The sequence below is a fragment of the Notothenia rossii genome (genome assembly GCF_949606895.1).
Source record: "Notothenia rossii genome assembly, chromosome: 5".
NCBI classification, from domain to species: domain Eukaryota; kingdom Metazoa; phylum Chordata; class Actinopteri; order Perciformes; family Nototheniidae; genus Notothenia; species Notothenia rossii.
This window is the reverse complement of record NC_136903.1, coordinates 74,181,403-74,200,090: the sequence shown is the minus strand read 5'-3', so window position 1 is coordinate 74,200,090 and position 18,688 is coordinate 74,181,403. Positions and strand designations below refer to the sequence as shown.

The window sequence follows — 18,688 nt, the reverse complement described above, 5'->3', positions numbered from 1 at the left end:
AATTCAAATTCAAATGCAGAGGGTTTTATTACATGAAAGTATAAGGTACATACAAAATATCAAGTTACAAAGAAAGTGTTTTTTCTTGGGTTAACAAGACATATGTAACTCTAATTTCATAGTTGCAGCTAGTCACATTCTTCATCAGCATGTAAAGGGCCAATAGCTCTCTACCTTTTGTAAAAAAAAAGACGATGTCACTGAGCACATAGTTATTATCGTCACACTGCTGGTATGGTCCAGTTGTACAGCTAACACAAATGAACACTGAGGTGTGTATGTTGATAGTAACTTTGAAATCGGTTTTAAGAAATACAGTGCTAAAGAGGAAGGGAACAACTTATGAAACCAAAACACTTTAAATGAACTGAACATGTGACTTATGGTTTTGATTGTCTGCGCTTTATGACCTAACTACATTTGTTTGATTTTCCAACTACTTTCTACAAACAACAACTCAGTTGGCTTCTTTCTGAAACTACTGCCAGGATTAACTACAATGCCCCACCCTAGAGCTACATCAGAACAATATAAAACATTTCCAGTTGAAGTTAATCAAAGAGCAATAAAAAAACAAACACATCGGAGCATTTCATATTTAACATGTAATAATGAATTGTTTTGTATGGTGAGCATCACAGTCAGTTATGGACACATTTTGCTAAATGAACGGGATTCATGATAACGCTGAGTTTAGGAGTGAGGGTGTCTTTTTGATTTTGTGAATTTCTGTTCTTTTATGTGATGTAATGGATACTTGAAAGAGAGAAAGGCAAAAGTGGAACTCTAAAGTGTACGGCACAAAATCACATTACTTACTTAGGGGGATTCACAGTGAAGAGCTGGGTGTCATGTGAATAAAACATATTTGACTGTTTATCTTCATCTGCAGGGGTGTGATCAGGTAGGTGGGTGGGGCAGGGAGACATTTACTTGGCGTTGCTGGAGCTGCTGAGCATCTTGCGGATGGACAGGGCGATGGAGTCCCGGTCGATGCCGTAGATCTTGAGCAGCTCATGTGGTTTGCCGCTGCGGGGGACATGGGACACTGCCAGGCGGACCTGATTAAGGCCAGGCTCATTGACCAATGCTGAGGACACTGCCTCCCCGAGGCCACCTGAGGAACAACAAGTCATCACATGAGAGGGGTGTAGAGAGAGAAGGCAGATCCACATCCTTGAGGCATCGAATTAAAAAGCGTTGATTGACAATCAAAATTAAGATATTGAATAATACTGACAAGAGATGGCATGAAAACATTACAAATACATTTAATCTAAACATGGCCTCTTGACCATTATAAGATTAAGATGGAACTTTATTTATCCCCGTGGGGAAATTCAGGCGTTTATGGCAACAAGAGGGTCAGAGTGAAAAACAGGATTCACACAAACTAAAAGATTAAGATAAAATAGAATAAAAATAATAATACTACAATTTAAAAAAAAAGTGATAAAGTGATATTGTAACTGTTGAAACAAGATATCACGGTAAAATGTTGATCATTTGAATGGACATATATACATACAAACATATTATACTACTTTCTAGCCCAGATGTAAAGTGAATAAGATACCTAACATCACACGGATGCCATAAAGGCTCTGTCTAGTCAATTCCATGCCATCCCCCTCCCCCTTACCAGGCACAGGGCATGTCTGTCTGTGTTATATAGGTCACACAGAGCCCCATGGGCACATGCTCAGTTAAAGAAATCTGCCACCAGATTGCGTCTCTGTCTCTGAGCCAATAAAAACATGCCAGCGCAACACAGCCAAGGGTTCGGACCAATGACCAAGGCTGCATTACGCTGAGATGCTTTTTGCTGTTAGGTTGGTGGTGGTCATATATTATGCAGAAGCTGAACAGCATCAGCAACCTTTATGCAAGCCTACCTTCATAGTAATGGTCTTCCACGGTGAGGATTCGTCCCTTGGTGGCACGTGTATTATCGATTATGGTTTTGACATCCAGTGGTTTGATTGTGAAGGGGTCAATTACCCTGACGGAGATCCTCTCTGGAAATTCAGTTTATTCAGTTAATGAAAACAACATGTAACGTGATACTGTTAATGACTAAGACATGTAATTCATGAAGTGGTTCTTGTAACAAGAATCCTGCTTTTAATAAGAAGCTAGTCATTAAGATCACTATAATGCATTTATGAAATATGATATGGTATTTGCAAGCAAACCTTAACTATGAGTGCAAAATCATGACACATTTAAAAAACAAAATCTAAAATTAGATGTTGTTTATTTTCTGCACAGTAATTATAGATAACATTACATAATTTGGCATTTACAATAGGTTTTATCATAGCATACTTTAGATTGAATTGATGTGTCAGGCGTAATTTGGTATATTCCTTATCTTCTTATGACCAAAAACAGTATTGCATGTACTGTACCTTTCTTTAAGTGTTCAGCTGCAGCCAGGGCCTCATGCAAAGTCACTCCAGCTGCAACCACGGTCACCTGGTCATCTTTGCCCTGGTACACCACCTGGAAACAAAGAGAAAAGTATTATATTATCTTTTAGGTTAGAGTTTTGACAGTGAATGTTCATTTTGCACTGAAGTCTCTCTGTTTTCTTATTATCCTCTCACTCACCTTAGCCTCTCCAACATGGAAGTCCTCATTGCTGTTATAGATGATGGTGCTGTCTTGGCGGCTGGTTCGGATGTAGCAAATACCCTTTACAAAGAGAAACATTGACATTTGATCACTGAAACATTTTGACACAAAATAGGCTACATTTGCTTTGCCAATAAAAACATGTTCTAGAGATACGACAGAAGGGAAGCAAGAACACTGCTTTTAGGTTTTATGTACCTTTGTCATTGCAGCCAGTTCCACAGCCTTCTCTGTAGACACACCGTCACAGGGATAGAATATGGTGGCTGTGGGAAGAGCCCTGAACATAGCCACATCCTCAAGAGCCATCAGAGCGGGGCCTTCCTCTCCTGTAATATGTACATTTGTGTTTGATTGTATACTCTCAACATTCAGAAAGTCCTCAAAGGTTTTTGACAGGTCAGGTTATTGGATGCATGCAGATACACAGACATAAAGCCAGACTGTGCATGCAGTATACCTGCACTAACAGAGGGACACCTGGTTCCCTGTTGACAGCTTCCAGGGCAGTGAGGAAGGGAGAAAATGGGAGGATTGAGTATTAGCTGTGAGGTCAAAGGGGGGAAATACAGCAAGGAAAACACAGAGTTAGAGGGAAAGTGAGGATTGATACAAAGGCACACTCACAAACACACACAGATCCTTCTTTAAAACATTGTAATCATTAGTGACTCTGAAATGGTCTGTGAAAATGCCTGGCTTCAGTGGGAGGGGAATAAAAGGTGCATTTTTGTGAAGGTTTGGTAGGGTAAGGTGTGTGAGAGGGATTGTCCTGGCTCACCAGTGGACAGGCCGCAGTGGGAGCCACACAGGTTGATGTCGCATTCAGAGATGGCTGCCATCCGGAGCTGGTCATAGGCCCGGGTGAAAAAGGCAGCAAGAGTGCTAGCAAACACCACGTTCCTCTCACGGGCAGCACATCCCATGGCAACACTCACCTGGTAAAAGGAATTTCAAGTTTTTATTAGCACTGACCCTAAAGCAAAGAGATATAACCTTCCACAGGTCACTTGTGCTTCTAGAGATCACCCAGAGGGAGAACTATCAAACACCATATTTTAAAGCGTCTTTGAACCACAGACCATGTTAAGTCCAGAGGGATGAGAAGAGTTTTTTCCAAAGCTCCGGAGCTTATTTTCCCATATGCGTGGATTCAGTGGCATGCCTCTTAATATCCTTTATCCTGACTTCAAAACTCTCCCAAATACCACAGGTTATTTCCTTGCTTTTTCGAAAGCACCACAAAACCAACCATGAAAACGTAATGTTAGATAGAACTCTCTAGAGACAACCAAAGAAAATTACCATAAAGGATACATTTAAACTGGACTAATATAGAATGTGTTTAATAATAAAACGTGTACCATAAAAGTAAATTCTTCTCTATTTACAACATTTAAAGCTTTTGATTATCTTCTTTGATTCTGCTTAATTTAAATCGATCCACAGACATTTTGCCATTCAGCGTTTGACTTTCTCTTACATTCAGCCAGATGGTGCCCGGCTCTGCGCTGATTAATATTTTACTTCTGACTACACTTGTCATGACTGCTTATCGTCATTCACATGACCTACATTTGAGTTTGCTGCTGCTTGAGCCAGCAATAAGAGCACAAGTAATTTATGATTGAAGGCCTCTCTCCAAATTATTAATCTAAGCTCAGATAGACAATGACAACGGTCCATGTGGGGAGGCTGTCAGCAGCAGCCACATTGGCCATAAGAAGGCAAGTGGGTTGCTTTGTTCATTATTGATTATGAATAGACAAGTCATGTTTAATTAAATACCACAAGCTCCGACTCACAGCTGTGAGATGTAGGGTTGTTTCCTATCCAATCAGAACTGAGAAAGAGCATTTCATCAGCAAAATTACAATATTAAAAAGAGGTTTTATGCTTTCCAAATAAGAGAGGGAATAGACAAAAAATACCATACAAAGAACTATGATTTTTTTCCATAAATATATGAATAAAGAAATAAAATGTTGGTTGATGGGGGAACGTACCATGTTCTGCTGAGCAATGTAGCACTCCACAAAGCGGTTAGGGTGCTCATTCTTAAAGATGTCTGAGCAGGTGAGGTTGTTGGTGTCTCCATCAAGGACCACAACACGTTCATTGTAGCGGCCTATCTTTGCCAAAGCCATCCCATATGCCTTGCGTGTGGCTATCTGTAAAAATATAAAATAATCATTAACAAAGCTTAATCTTTAAACATTATTCATATATAATGCACCTCTGTGGTTTCTGTACACTTTTTAGTGTGCGGGTGGAAAACCTTTTCGCCAGTCTTGTAGCTGGGTGCGCTCGGCATCCTGATGTTCCTCAGGCTGACGGGGGGGGAGTCCTCTACGGGGGAAGGAGGGTACAGGTGCTTGCTGCTGTTTATGATGCGACTCTGCAGATCCTTCGTAACCATCTCGGCCATGTCTTTGGGCAGAGTTTTTGCATGCCATCCCAGCTTATCCTCCGCAGCTGTAACAACATGAACAGACCATCACACTGCTATATTTAAACAGTGTTTGATTAATGGGTCACACGCTAAGACCTTTATGTAATATGCACAAGGGTGAGAGCAATGCATTTGCAGATGGGGAGCAGAGAGTGACGGATAGTTACCTGGAATGCCTTTGCCCTTGATGGTTTTAGCAATGATGGCAGTTGGCTGATGACGTGGTTGGCTAAGAGCCTTGCAAAGCTCCTCCACACTGTGTCCATCCACAACAATGGCATTCCAGCTATACATACACACACACACACACACACACACACACACACACACACACACACACACACACACACACACACACACACACACACACACACACACACACACACACACACACACACACACACACACACACACACACACACACACACACACACACACACACACACACACACACACACACACACACACACACACACATATCAAAGCCTTACATCTGGTATGCTTGGTACAGTATGCTTGATATAGATGGAAAGCAAAATGCATGCCATGGCAGTGTAATACATGTAATAGGTATGGATAGACATATGATAATGCTCCTTTTATTACCACCAGTTTCTACATAACAATCCATCACAGCATACAGTAGGCTACATTGAGACTATATCAGCCTGTACTGCAATATACAGTTTGACCTTTAGGTTACCCGAAAGCTTCACAGCGCTTCTGGTATTTCTCTACGTGGTGCTGCAGGGGTGCAGCGTCACATTGGCCCAGACGGTTGATGTCCATGATAGCCACCAGGTTGTCAAGCTGGTAGTGGGAGGCGAACGACATGGCCTCCCACACAGCACCCTCCGACATCTCGCCATCCCCCAGAAGGCAGAACACACGATAGCTGGGAACAGGGTGAGATAATACAATTAGTGTGTGTGTGGGTGGGGTGCAAATCTTACAAAAATGGAAAATGTTCTCAGACACTTTTCCAGTCTGATTGATTCTCTTTCCTTTAGCTGACAGTGAGGTTGATAACCAGCTGTGACACGGTAGCAGCTTCAGGCCCCTTAAGGTGTGGCTGCTGAGTTTCACACCTGCCTCTAAAACATGTCTCCCTGAAGAACCTACAGCGCCATATGGGTAAAATATCTTTTTTTTTTTTAAAAAGGCAAAAAGAACATTGAATCAGTTTTGACATATCTAAAAAACATTAATGGGAGAATCCACGATGCTTGAATTTGAATCAGATATTAAATCAGCTTTGATGGTACATAGTATACATAAGTGAGATTTGACTGCTGAGCCTGTGATTATTAGAGCAGAATAATTGTGAGAGCAGAGCATGTAGCCGGAGCACACACCCACAGAATCTGGAAAATCCCAATCACTGAACACTTGAATGCATTCTGCAGGCCTACACATTTTAATTTGTGGATTTAAACAAGGCATGGGTTTTTAAACACATGCAAGAAAATCTAGATTGCAAAAGAAAAAAAAAATGCATTTAAGGAAACTAAAATTGTAAAACTAAAATGTGATTTTTTTCAGTCATTTATCCACATGTATGAAGAATCACCTAGATTTGTCAAAGTATTTCCCAGTGTAAGCCATTCCACAAGCCACACCAAGACCCTGTCCCAGAGAGCCAGTGGCTACATCCACAATTTGCTGCTTCTGAAATGCACAAAAACATACACTGTGTTATTTAAAACATTTGCTAGACTGTTTTTTGCTCTATAGGATGACACCTTATTTGACAGCTTACAGGGTTTGGGTGGCCCTCCAGGGAAGAGTCAACCTGGCACAAACTGAGCAGCTCGCTCTCCTTGAGGAAACCTGTTTCAACCCACATGGAGTACAGGGCCGGAGCAGCGTGACCCTGAGGGAAAAGAAATGCATAAATCAACATTTTCTTAGCATTCTACACTGAAGTGGTTTAAAGAAAAAGGTCAAATTCTGTACGACATTAAAAACCTGACTCTCACCTTGGACATGATGAAGCGGTCACTGTTAGAGTTCCTCGGGTCTTCAGGGCGGTACTTCATGGTGTGGAAGTAAAGCACAGACAGGATCTCTGCCACGCTGCAGCATGATGTGGGGTGTCTGTGAAACAGAGAAGACCGTGCGTGCTGTTACACATCTTGCAGGCATGAGTACAAACACACGCATGAATGTACCGTAACCACAAAGACATGCACACACTAGTTGAATACAGTTATTATTAAGAGTATGCAGGTATATGGGATGTTAAAATGACTACTATGCATTTCCTAAGAAAAAGCTAAGACAAATAATGATTGGAGATGTTTTGTTAAATGTCACAGAGTCTTGTAAAATCCCAAATAGCTCAACATAAGAGCAGGAACTTTAATTTCTTAATTAATTGGAATACTCTTAATAAAGTCATAAAGTGGTGGTTTTAGAGCTGAGCCCTATGGACAACATGCTGTATACTTCCTTCAAAGGCCCTAGACTTGCTTTTGGTCTTTTCCACAACGAAAGGTATAAATCAATAAAAGTATTTCAATTAAAACAGCATGAATATGACACATGCAACATTCTAACACAGCCATTAGTCATTATTAGTAATAAGACTTATGTTACTTTAAGCAACATTTTGTAAAACATAATTCAGTGCTTCCCTTTGTTCTATGAGTGTCGGTTACACTGCATGCACTGTGGCGTGGGGAGGAATTCTCCATCATGATAACCCTCTTGATTCTTTAAATATAGAGAATATGTTTGGCTTCACATAATTGTTTGAACAGTCATAACACTGATTTATAGTGATACATAAAAAACATGTATTTTGACATTTTTATTTTGTGATACCAGTATCACAAAATAAAAATGTTCTTGTAGCAACACCGCAATATGTATGTCTATCTGCAACATACAATTGATTTCGCTTTTCACATGGTAGTCTATAGTGCTGTACTGCATATTAGCTCTCCAAAGATAGAAAAATATAATATTGATCTGTTCGCAAATATTTTGAATGAAAACCACATGCATTTTGAGTCCTTTCATTTCTTAAAATGGTCCATAAATGTTCTATAAAGCAGAATAATATAGAAATTGGTATTTCCATTTTGAGAGCAAAACTAATTATAGCATTTATGGATGTTCAAATGATATGACCAGTATATCACAGGAGGAGAACAAAGGCAGTACATGCTGTTCTTTCAGCACTTCACTATGTGTGCATCTGCACATACATGTGAGTAGGTCAGTAGATAGAGTCTAGAATCCATACTGCAAAGAAATATTAAGTTGGCATTAGGTGTTTCATTCATTGTGCATGTCTGCGTCACAGTGTTCAATCTGATGTCTGAGAGCCAGTGCAGACGACTCACCCGCTGCCTGCTGCAGTCGTTGCCTTGATGGAGTTGATCCGGAGGCGGTTGGCGATGTTCCTCAGCGCCTGCACCATCTGCTGGTCTGGTTTGTGGTAATCCTCCATGAAGGCAAAATGTCAAGTTCCTCAGCACCAGAAAAGTGGACCAGCTATGATCCTATTTTAAGTTTGTGAGTTGTAAATGTGTGTGTGTGAAAGAGTAAGAGTTGGCAAAGAGCAGCACCTGTGTATGTGTGTGATAAAGCGGGAGCTGGAGAGAAAGAGAGATAGAATGGAGGAGAGGCTGGATATATCCTGTCAGGCGTGCAGACACAGGATTACATTAGATGCACTAGGATACACACACACACACACACACACACACACACACACACACACACACACACACACGCACACACGCACGCACGCACGCACGCACGCACGCACACACACACACACACACACACACACACACACACACACACACACACAGACACAAACACACACACACACACACACACACACACACACACACACACACACACACACACACACACACACACACACACACACACACACACAGAAGGAGAGAGGAGGAGAGGAGGGGGAATCCAGTGACGTGGGCTGGGTGTTTCTGCTAAAATCGAGCGGGTCATTTCATTGGCTACTGTGAGACTGGGATGCTGGAGGTGTGTCACAGCTAGATGTTCATTAGTGTGTGCGTGTCTAGAGGGGCTGAATAATTGGGAAGAGGAGGGGGGTCAGGCATTTGAAGCATCTCACCCTGATTCCCTTTGGCTTTACTGTCTAAACTAATAATTCAGTTCTCGATGGTAGATGTGAATGTGAGCGTGAATGGTTGTCTGTCTGTGTGTGTGTCAGCCCTGAGATTGGCTGGCGACTGATCCAGGGTGTGCCCCGCCTCTCGCCCAAGGTTAGCATTGGTTCCAGCCCTGAGGGTATAAGGGGGTTAAGCTAATGATTGTAGTGTTGATGGTTCTTTGTTATTTACTCACTCCAAACAGTACATTCTTACTGCTAAAGCCCATGTTTGGTGACGCCTAAGCGGGCTTTTCTTCTAAATATAACACAAAATAAAGTTGATGGATGCAGGTGAGGAATGAAGAATAAACAAGAAACTGAAAAGTAGGGACAGACAGAACAAAAGAGAGAATGTGGGAGAGATAGAGAGCATACGATTTGGGCATGTTCAAGCTATATATTAAGTTATGACAAATCCACAAATAAAACACAAATTCTAAATGTGCAGTAACCAATAGACAGACTCCACATCCTTTATCATACTGTAATAATTTAAATCTAATCAGCATGCTGACTATACTTGTTCGAGCATTACAATACAATAATTGTAATAATAGAGAAAGACATTCTTTATACTTATTTTCTATTATTCTTTACTTTTGTTGATGGTTTGTTTCTATGGCATCATGGTACACTATAGTGGCTTTGCTGTTGTAGTTGTATAGTACAGTATATAGTTTCTAACATTGTGTAGTAATGTGCAAGCAATATGATTTATTGTTAACCTTATGCAAGTTGCTTTGGCAATAATGTACTTGATTATTGTCATGCCATTAGAGCAGTTTCTTATTTAAGAAATGGAGCATAACTTAACCGGAAGTAGCATTGCAAGGTTTCATTGACAAAAAGAAGCAGAATTTCTCCATTGGATTTCGGTATGTTGTAGAAAATAGGCTTTGTGGCCAACACATGTTTTTTGTCTCTCTATTTTCTGAGACAAAGAAGGAGACAATTTTTTTTAGAGAGAACAAAGGATCTCCTCAGTTTGATCTCCTCTTCACTTCACTTCTGTCACGGTATGAGTTGTATTAGACTCACTGAGGACACTATGTTCTTTTCACATGAAACTCTTCGAATACCTACCTGGAATCAGTGGCGGCGCCAGATATTTTCTTTTGGGCGTGCTGTGGGGTAGCTTGACGTTTCATAGAGGGTGCTCAAACATTTAGGGTTTCCCATTAATGTACCGGTCGCTACAGTGGAACTTTCTACTGCAACAATCCCCACACGCACATACAGACACAATGTACCCGCGACTGTTACAATGAAGGCTCGATAATCAGCTCACGGCATATAGGTGTCAGCAGGGGTAAAGTACTATTTGTACAAGTGGGGAGTATACCTAGCATCCTCTAGTGGGGTCCGGGGAAGTTTTTTTAAATATTGAAATTAAATGCATCAATCGGGTGCACTTTGAGAGCAAAATTAAGAGATCTATGGATACCTCTCAACACCCAAACAGAACTGTAAACCGATTTTCTATTTCTTTATGGATATTTTACAAATCACTCCCCTTTTAAACTGTATTCTTGTTTTGCTGTCATATAGTATTTCATACCTGTTTTTCATTTATGCTCTTACTTTTTTATACCTATAATGATCATATAAACGTGTGCCTCGGAAATACTTATTTACATTCATCGTGACCAAACCGTTTGAAACCCACTGAGATAACTTAGACTAAAGTTAACTATCTAAACACTGAGAGAGTCCTTTACCTCACTGAGCTATCTGAGCCTCTCAGTCTGACAGGAGAGAGTTCTCCCTCCACCTTGTTGTTGAAAAAGCTCCTTGTATCCGTTAGCGTAGCTAGCCAGCACCAGATGTTAACCACAACGATCTCCGGTACTGGTGTGCGCTCTCTCTAGCTCGCTCGCGCACGCACACAAAATGGCTCGTGCCACACACTGAGCAGAGCTTGAATGAAACGCAGAGACCCAGAAGTAGGCTACTTGCACTGTACTGTAGCATATTATTTTCGAATCAATACTTTTTGAAATTATGAATTTCACACATTAGAAAAAAGAAGACACTCATTTCTTGGGGGTGCTTAGGGGGTGCTGTGGCTATACAGGGGGGTGCGCCCCCTGGCGCCGCCACTGGAACTCACTGCTCAGAGCATATTCTAATCTAACTAGAGGGTAAAACAGCCGATGAACAGTACAGAGCACTTTTTTAAGAATTGCTCCAATAAACATTAAATGAAACATCGTATATAATTCCCTTGCTTTAAAATTCAAGACGACTTATTTACACAGTACGACAAATAGACAATGTTATCATGCTGCAAAAAATATGCAGTATACAACATTTAACATTTCATAAAATTAACTTCATTCATTTTTTTTTGTGAAGAATTAGCTGGCAAGTTGATTTGTAGACAAACATGATCAATTTAGAAATACAACATGTTAAATGTTAAAACATTTATAAATATGGATCAACAACCAAAACAACTAACCCAGAACCTAACCAGAGTGCCAGAGTCCTGGGTCCTTTTGTAACCCATGTAAAACCCATAGTACTACTACTACTACTACTACACAAGATTTCTATAACTAGATGAGATGCTTGACATGCACAGAACATGAGGGGATTATTATTATGGAGAGAGTTGGCCTGCCACCTAGAGGATTATCTTTGATGTTACATTTGACCTCTTTCAATGATCACCTGCTGAGTCAACAAAGGAGATAAAGATATGAGGAGACTCAAAACTGCTTACATTGTACCGTCTAGGACCTTTTGGTAAATCTGATACATTTTCGATTACAAACTGTCTATTAATGAGTGGGTTATTCAGAAAAAAGGGCCAACATGTTATTGCATAATATCAAAAAACCAGTTTAGCCATGCGGAGAGACGTGTCAGCTTTAATTTTGAACATGTGCTGCTGCTAAAGTGTATCTGATGAAACTGCTCACAGTTTAGAGTTGCTCAGTCTGCTGCTGTAGTTCAGTCTGGAAGCTTCCAATGGATGGAAACAGGGGGTGGTATTACATTTATGAAAAATGAAAAGTAATCCTGTTAGGGAGCAGTGATGAAATGTAGGTAATATAATTAGATCTGAATGAACATCATACAGTGTTCAATGTCTTGATTTTTCAATGATTTTTGACCATTTTCTTCATATGTAAATCATACATTACTTGCTTAACATAAAAGGTCACCAAAAACCCAGACACACAAAAATATGTGAGGTAAAGAGTGTTAAGATCAGGTGGAAATAACCCTTCATGTGTTGTATGAACATTCACTGTATTTCACTGTATTTCATTACTCCATTTTGAAAACCCTTGCAATACTGGCCTGTTGTATTTCTCACATTTAACACCAGAGGACCCTGTCTCCCTATAAATGTATAACTCTATGGCCTGTGGTTAATATGATAGTTCCATTCACTTTATTAGCTTATTATTGAACTGGAAAAAAACAAACATTGGAATATAACATATTCATTCAGCAGAGAGGATTTTTGAATTAACTAATTCATTTTGAAATTAATTTATACAGAATCAATAGTGAGGTCAAATGGCAATGACACGTGTATTTTAAACCACAGGATGAAACAAATCCAGATTGATGTAAAGTTTTAGGAAACAATACAATAAGATGACACACAATTAAATGTCAGCTGAGCTCATATGATGATGCCCCTAATTCACATCCTCTGCATCTCACCATCCATGTCAACATCTCTGTTGATTCCTGCCCTTAGCTTGCGTCTTGGAGGTCACTTCCCAGCACCTCTACGCTCCCAGCCGAGGTGATGCCATCTCTTGAGCCCCCCCACTGCTCCCCTGGTTCCACCAACATTGTCCTTCTCCCAGTTTGCAGCAACTCCTCTGGGCTCCTGGGTCCTGTCAGAAAAGCTTTTCTTCACAGAGCCCCACAGGTGCCAGCCAATGGCAGCCTGGGAAGAAGATGCCACGTGATGGTGAGCAGCCAATGTCGAACACCCACAACTGCACACTTCCTGGAGGGAAAGTACATTCAGAGAGCATGAATGTTTCTATTTTTAATCTCTCTGGCAGAAAAAGAGGAGCAAAGCAACCACTTTTGAAACAATGCCTTAATATAACACAGAGCATGTGTGTGGCTCTTCCAACACAATGCAGTGCTCAGGTTAAACAATGTAGTCAGCATTGTTGGGTTTTAATGATTCATGGGATTTTAGAAGCAGCACAGATGCAGATTCACACTGCTGATATAAAGTCCTACACATGTGCACATGCACTCAGGCATGCTGACATGTGCACATGCACACACATAAGTGAACTCTGAATATTCTCACACTCGTACTATGCATAGAATCTCACATCCATGAATCTTGGTACATTGCTTTAATGCCAGTCGCTCCTTCAGGCTTGAGCCTCTTCCACTCTGCTCTTATCACTCCATTTCCTTAAATCGCTCTGCAGTCACCATGATGACATACTGCTTGCCCTTCTATCTGAGAGCTGTCTGTCACCCAGAGGCCCCACCTCCTTACAGCGCTTAAGACAAGAGCATAGGACTTATGATTGGATTATCAACAGAGCATTCAGTCATATAGCTGTGTGCAGCTGAAATGGGTGATCATCCCGAAAGTAAGGGTCTGGATTGAGTTGAAGGCCCAAATAGGTGGGTGGAATTTAAAAAAAAAAGGCTGAGACATGGCCTTGGTACCAATGTGGATGAATAGATGAGGAAATCAAGACAAATGGATTCAACTACTTGAAGATACACGTTATAAAGATTCAGCTGAAAAGCTTGAGATAAGCCCAGCGAGTGAGAGAGAGAGTGGAAGAGGAGAAACAAAGAGAGAAAAGAAGATTCAGAGAGAAGAGTAGAGTGTGGAGCGAGCAGGGGTTAAGGCTGAGCGTGTGTTGTGGGCTCAGCAGTGAAGTTGACGATGCACTGGGAGAACAGTTGCGCTGCAGGGCTTTCAGGCTCCATCACTACTGCTCTCCTTCAAGCAGCTCTACCAACACATTCCCCTCACACACACACACATACGCAAATATACACACGGCCCTCTCATAAACATGCAGAAGCAGTGATTCTTGCATCAGTGCTTTTGATTCAGTGCCATACTAAACAGGTTTTATATGCATGGTAAGGCAAGGAAATCAACATCATTTTGCACGTGCTAATATAGGGTAGTAAAGGCTTCAAATATTAGAAACCTTTATTACCACAGTATGATTGACAAAATACATTTCAGATGTAGTCCAAGTTATGATACTGAAATGTTGAATGGAATTGAGATTAGATGAGAACAGCACTGGAAAGAAAATAGCAGTTTTGCAGCTTAAGAGTGAACACTCATAGCTTTATTGAGATCTGATTTAAAAAAAGCTGCTGAAACAGAGGGAGGGAGAATGAAAGGGAGAGAGAGGGGGATAAAGCAAATAGTAAAACCTAAGTGCATTTTCAAAGAGATCTACAAACATAACAGCTGTTTGAGTGTGTAAACTAAACACATTGTGCTTTTTTATAGTCCCAAAACATCATAATCTCTTTAGAGAATGGCCAAACAAAGTACCTCTAACACAGCAAGAGTCAAAGACGTGCTTTGAGCACATTTATATTTTTCGGATTTGCGAATCCACAGAATAGAGGACAAGAAATCTTAATCAGGACCCTTTCAAAAAGTGAAAGTACTGAAAATGTACTATTGGGAAATTAAGATTATAATGTCCTTTTTATCTTGAGAAATACAGTTGTTACATTTCTCAGGTTCAGTCAAATGTTTTGGTGCCACAGAGAGTAGAGAAGCAGATCAAATCAGAGTGGGTGCAGACTGCTCTTCAGAGCCAAATGACAACCGTGGTCCCTGGGGGCCACTGCACCCTCTGTGTTTTTTCTCCATTTTCCCTGAAAACAAACTGCATTGCGCCATCCACCTTGGAAGTACACACTAGGGTTGTGTGTGTTTGAAGAGAGATGCAGAGTTTAAACACAATGTCACAAAAACTATAAACACACACAGCTACCTGCACATCGGCTGTTCCAGGTGAATGGATACGGAAACATTAACTGTTATTTCCACCATCCTCCCTGCAGTATGGCCAGCTTCGTAGTGAAATCAACAGTACAGACACAACCAGGTCAAGAACAACAGGAGAAAAAAGCAGATGGAAAAAAAGGAGTGAAACAGAAGTGATACGTTCAAATTAATTAATTAAAATTAGGGCATATCATTTTGATACTGTGTTTCAAACGTGGTAAACTAATAGAAAGGCTACAGATTATAATCCATTGAATAGTTGGACATTTTGAATGTGCTTATTTGCTTTCTTGTCAGGAGTTATGAGAAGCTTTGTAAAGCTATAGAGGAAACAGTTATTTTGCTTAGCCTAACATAAAGACTAAAGGCAGGGGGAAACCAAACAAAACCTACCAGTGCCTCAATAGGTCAATAATAATTACCTTATACACATTTTTGTTTGTTTCATCTTTAGACATACCAACATGTTAAAGCAGCAAGTTGTGTACTTTATAATTGTGTCATATTATTCCAAAAATGATTCTTAAGGAACACAGTGACCCCCTGCACTGTCATATTTAGTGATCTTTAGAGATGCATATCCGGGCTATGTTTCTCCCTGTTTCAGTGCTAATACTGAGCTGGATGCCTTCTCGCTCAAACTTCACATTACTATACAGAAATGGGAGTTGTATTGATTTATTATTATATTTATTGATCTTATTTTTGTGTATTTCCCAATTCTCAAACTATTGCTTCATCACCAAAGATAAAATGAGGGAACCATATCTGTCTTAGAAGCTCCATTTTATTTTGTATTAAAGGTCCCATGTCATGCTTTTCCGGTTATTACCTCTCCCCTTCTGTATTATGTAGCTCGTAGAGCCTCACAGATGGGGGTGCTGCAGCCCCCTCAGCACCCCCCCTTCCCGCGTCCATGGTGCTCAGGCTGAGTTTCGTGATGTCTCGCTGTCTCACAGACCCCACGCAGCAACCAGGAAACGACACCAGTAATCCAGCTCACACTGTCCGCTCCTCACAGCAGCGGGCCGCGCAACGTCCCGCCAACACGGCACCCAGACCCCACGCAGCATTCTCATCTGTTTGTCATTAATGGTGTCATTTTCTGGTTGCTAACGCCATTGTAACACATAATCACTGATGTTCCGCTGTAACAGTGGTGGACTCATCAGAACAGAGTGGGCGAGCTGACCAATCAGAGCACACTGGGCTCACAAGGAGGGGGGGGCAGGAGCTCCAACAAGCCGTTTAGGACAGAGAGTGAATACACATACTATACAGAGATGCTATATGAAAAACCAATGTGAGTTTGGAACATTGAACAATGTAAATCTATTCTAGTAGACCTCAACAATGGAATTATGATCAGTAGAAATGGCCATGACATGGGACCTTTAAATACAAAATAATCTTAATATATTAATATTATATGAATACATTGTCTTTTAAATGAAGATGTTGTTAAAACTCAGATTTTAGTTTGGATAGAGAATTGCCTCTCATTAACAAAGTGTACAAAAAATGAGTTCACAGTTGTCGGCCTACTGAAACAACAACATGCAGCAGCAGCTACACAATTACCAACACACACCCCTCGTCCATAGGTGAATAATTGAAGGCGATTCTAGAAGAAACCATTATCCTGGGCAGACAGGTAAGTTGATATGGGGAGCCTCGTCCCTGCCTCCTCTCACCAAACACTGCTGCCGCTCACTCACTGACCAGCCCGCCCGAGAACAGGACGGTTTTCTGCTGTCTGGTGTCAGCTGGGACATGTAGGTGAAGACGAGGCTCAGTTGTTCTACTCTGGCAGGTAGGATCTTTACCACACTGCAGTAATAGCTCAGCAGTAATGATCTGTGGTCACTAATATTTATTGAAAATGGCTATTTTATGACCAGGTTCTGTTTTTATGATGTTCTATGGTTTGAATATTAATGAAAGCATTACTTTTGAGAAAGGAAATACTTCTGGGTGAAACCATTCATTGAAATACTCTATAACAAAAGTCAGTGGCCTAACGGTTGGTGTTTCTAAGTGCTGCTTTTACTCGTGTCGCTTGACCAATGTAATTAGTCCTTGAAAGTAAAAACCAACTGAAGAGTTTTTAAGGGTCTTCTGTAGGTCAAAGCTATCATTTGGTCATTTGTTTTTTATAAGGGTGGGACTAGTGTGTTCATGCATGACAGATGTACAAGTACCTTGCGGTGCAGTTGCATTTATCAAGACTGTCTTAACCTACAATCAGCTTTTTTCTAATTTAACAACAATGTTAACCATTGGATTGAAAGATTACATCAAAACTAACACCATTCAAAATGAATGACAAGTTTAGAATGAGTATACTTTAACTTACACTTACATAGTTACAATTATTTACCAGTAAAGACAGTTACAATGGTTTATTTGTGTAGTGCGTGATGGGAGGCATTCTATTTGACCCCAGAGTAAAGGCTGATGTAAAACCAAATGTATTATTTCTGGATGTGAAATGGTTTCACGCTGGACATACCTAAATTAATGATACGTTTATGGGGGAAGGCATGTTTTTGTACATCTGAAGCACTCCAGAATGTGCTTGCTCACAATGAGCTGCTCTAGTGTGTCTTACCATTAGAAAAGGAGGGTGGTGTGACTTACTTTCTCATCACATGCACAGGAGGCAAATGGGAAATGTAGTTCCATTGCAAATGGAACAGTTTGATGGAGGGCAACATGTCAGGGTAAATGAGACATTTTCACTGACTTAAACAAGATAGACATAAAAAACATTAGGGAAAAGAAACTGCTGACCAACTGCTTGCTGATGATCAATAGAAAGCCTGCTGTAGTGGGGGAAAGCTGAGAATCCTTTCACCAGCAGAATCTCCCAATCCTGCAATTCAGTGCATTGTCAAACTTGCCTTAGTGTTGACTGATAGGCCTTTTGCATTTACAGAACCCAGATCACTGAAGATTGGAAATTATACATTATTATTGCTCATTATTTATAATTTAATTTATAATGATTCCATGTCCTTTTGATCATTTTGTATCATTTATTTTAAAAAACAAGTTACTTTAATAATATTTTGAGCAGGAAATAGTGTCAGTTTTCACTTATATAATGGCAATTATGTATTGACAAAACAATACAAACGTAATAAGAGATACTGTTTTCTGTCTTAGTCCTATGGTTTATAGTTGAGTGGCAAAACAAAACAAAATTGGTCTTGACATTTGGGGAGGAGTTATTGTCCTGCTGGATGTTATCCTGTCTTTATTTGGTAGTGGGCTACATTCTAATAAATTACCCTCGCTAATCATAGGAATGAATGCCAACTTAAGGGTCTCCCAAGTGTTACTTAAGTTGTGTTATGGTAAATAAATCACTTGGCTTTATAATCATTGTTGTATTGATAAGTTGTCAGTTAATGTGATGTAAGGGATGTTCATATGTTGGCAACACAAAAGC

At 40.4% G+C, this 18,688-nt stretch overlaps 1 protein-coding gene across 2 annotated transcripts; it reads right to left on the bottom strand.

Moving 5' to 3' along the window:
- Positions 1-2: 2 nt before the first annotated feature.
- LOC307039152 (transketolase-like) lies at positions 3-10,976 on the bottom strand. Of its 2 annotated transcripts, XM_079680980.1 has the most exons (15): positions 10,961-10,976; positions 8,440-8,691; positions 7,069-7,186; positions 6,849-6,962; positions 6,660-6,757; positions 5,793-5,984; positions 5,257-5,375; positions 4,916-5,112; positions 4,644-4,808; positions 3,419-3,575; positions 2,836-2,966; positions 2,614-2,697; positions 2,412-2,505; positions 1,896-2,018; positions 3-1,117 (listed from the first exon to the last, which is right to left on the bottom strand). In XM_079680980.1, the coding sequence occupies exons 2-15, from the start codon at positions 8,544-8,546 to the stop codon at positions 930-932; spliced, it is 1,887 nt and encodes a 628-aa protein (XP_079537106.1). In that variant the 5' UTR covers positions 8,547-8,691; positions 10,961-10,976; the 3' UTR covers positions 3-929. The 2 variants fall into 2 exon arrangements, with proteins under 2 accessions (XP_079537106.1, XP_079537105.1); XM_079680979.1 differs by lacking the exon at positions 10,961-10,976 and having other exon boundaries at positions 8,440-8,766.
- Between the last annotated feature and the right edge of the window lie 7,712 nt (positions 10,977-18,688).

Excerpts from the sequence above, each read along its gene's own strand:
- LOC307039152 (XM_079680980.1), bottom strand. The coding sequence starts at position 8,546 with ATGGAGGATTACCACAAACCAGACCAGCAGATGGTGCAGGCGCTGAGG. Across the intron at positions 5,985-6,659 it reads AAATACTTTGACAAATCTAG|CTATCGTGTGTTCTGCCTTC; the intron begins GTGATTCTTCAT and ends CCCTGTTCCCAG. Across the intron at positions 2,967-3,418 it reads CCACTGCGGCCTGTCCACTG|GAGAGGAAGGCCCCGCTCTG; the intron begins GTGAGCCAGGAC and ends TACATATTACAG.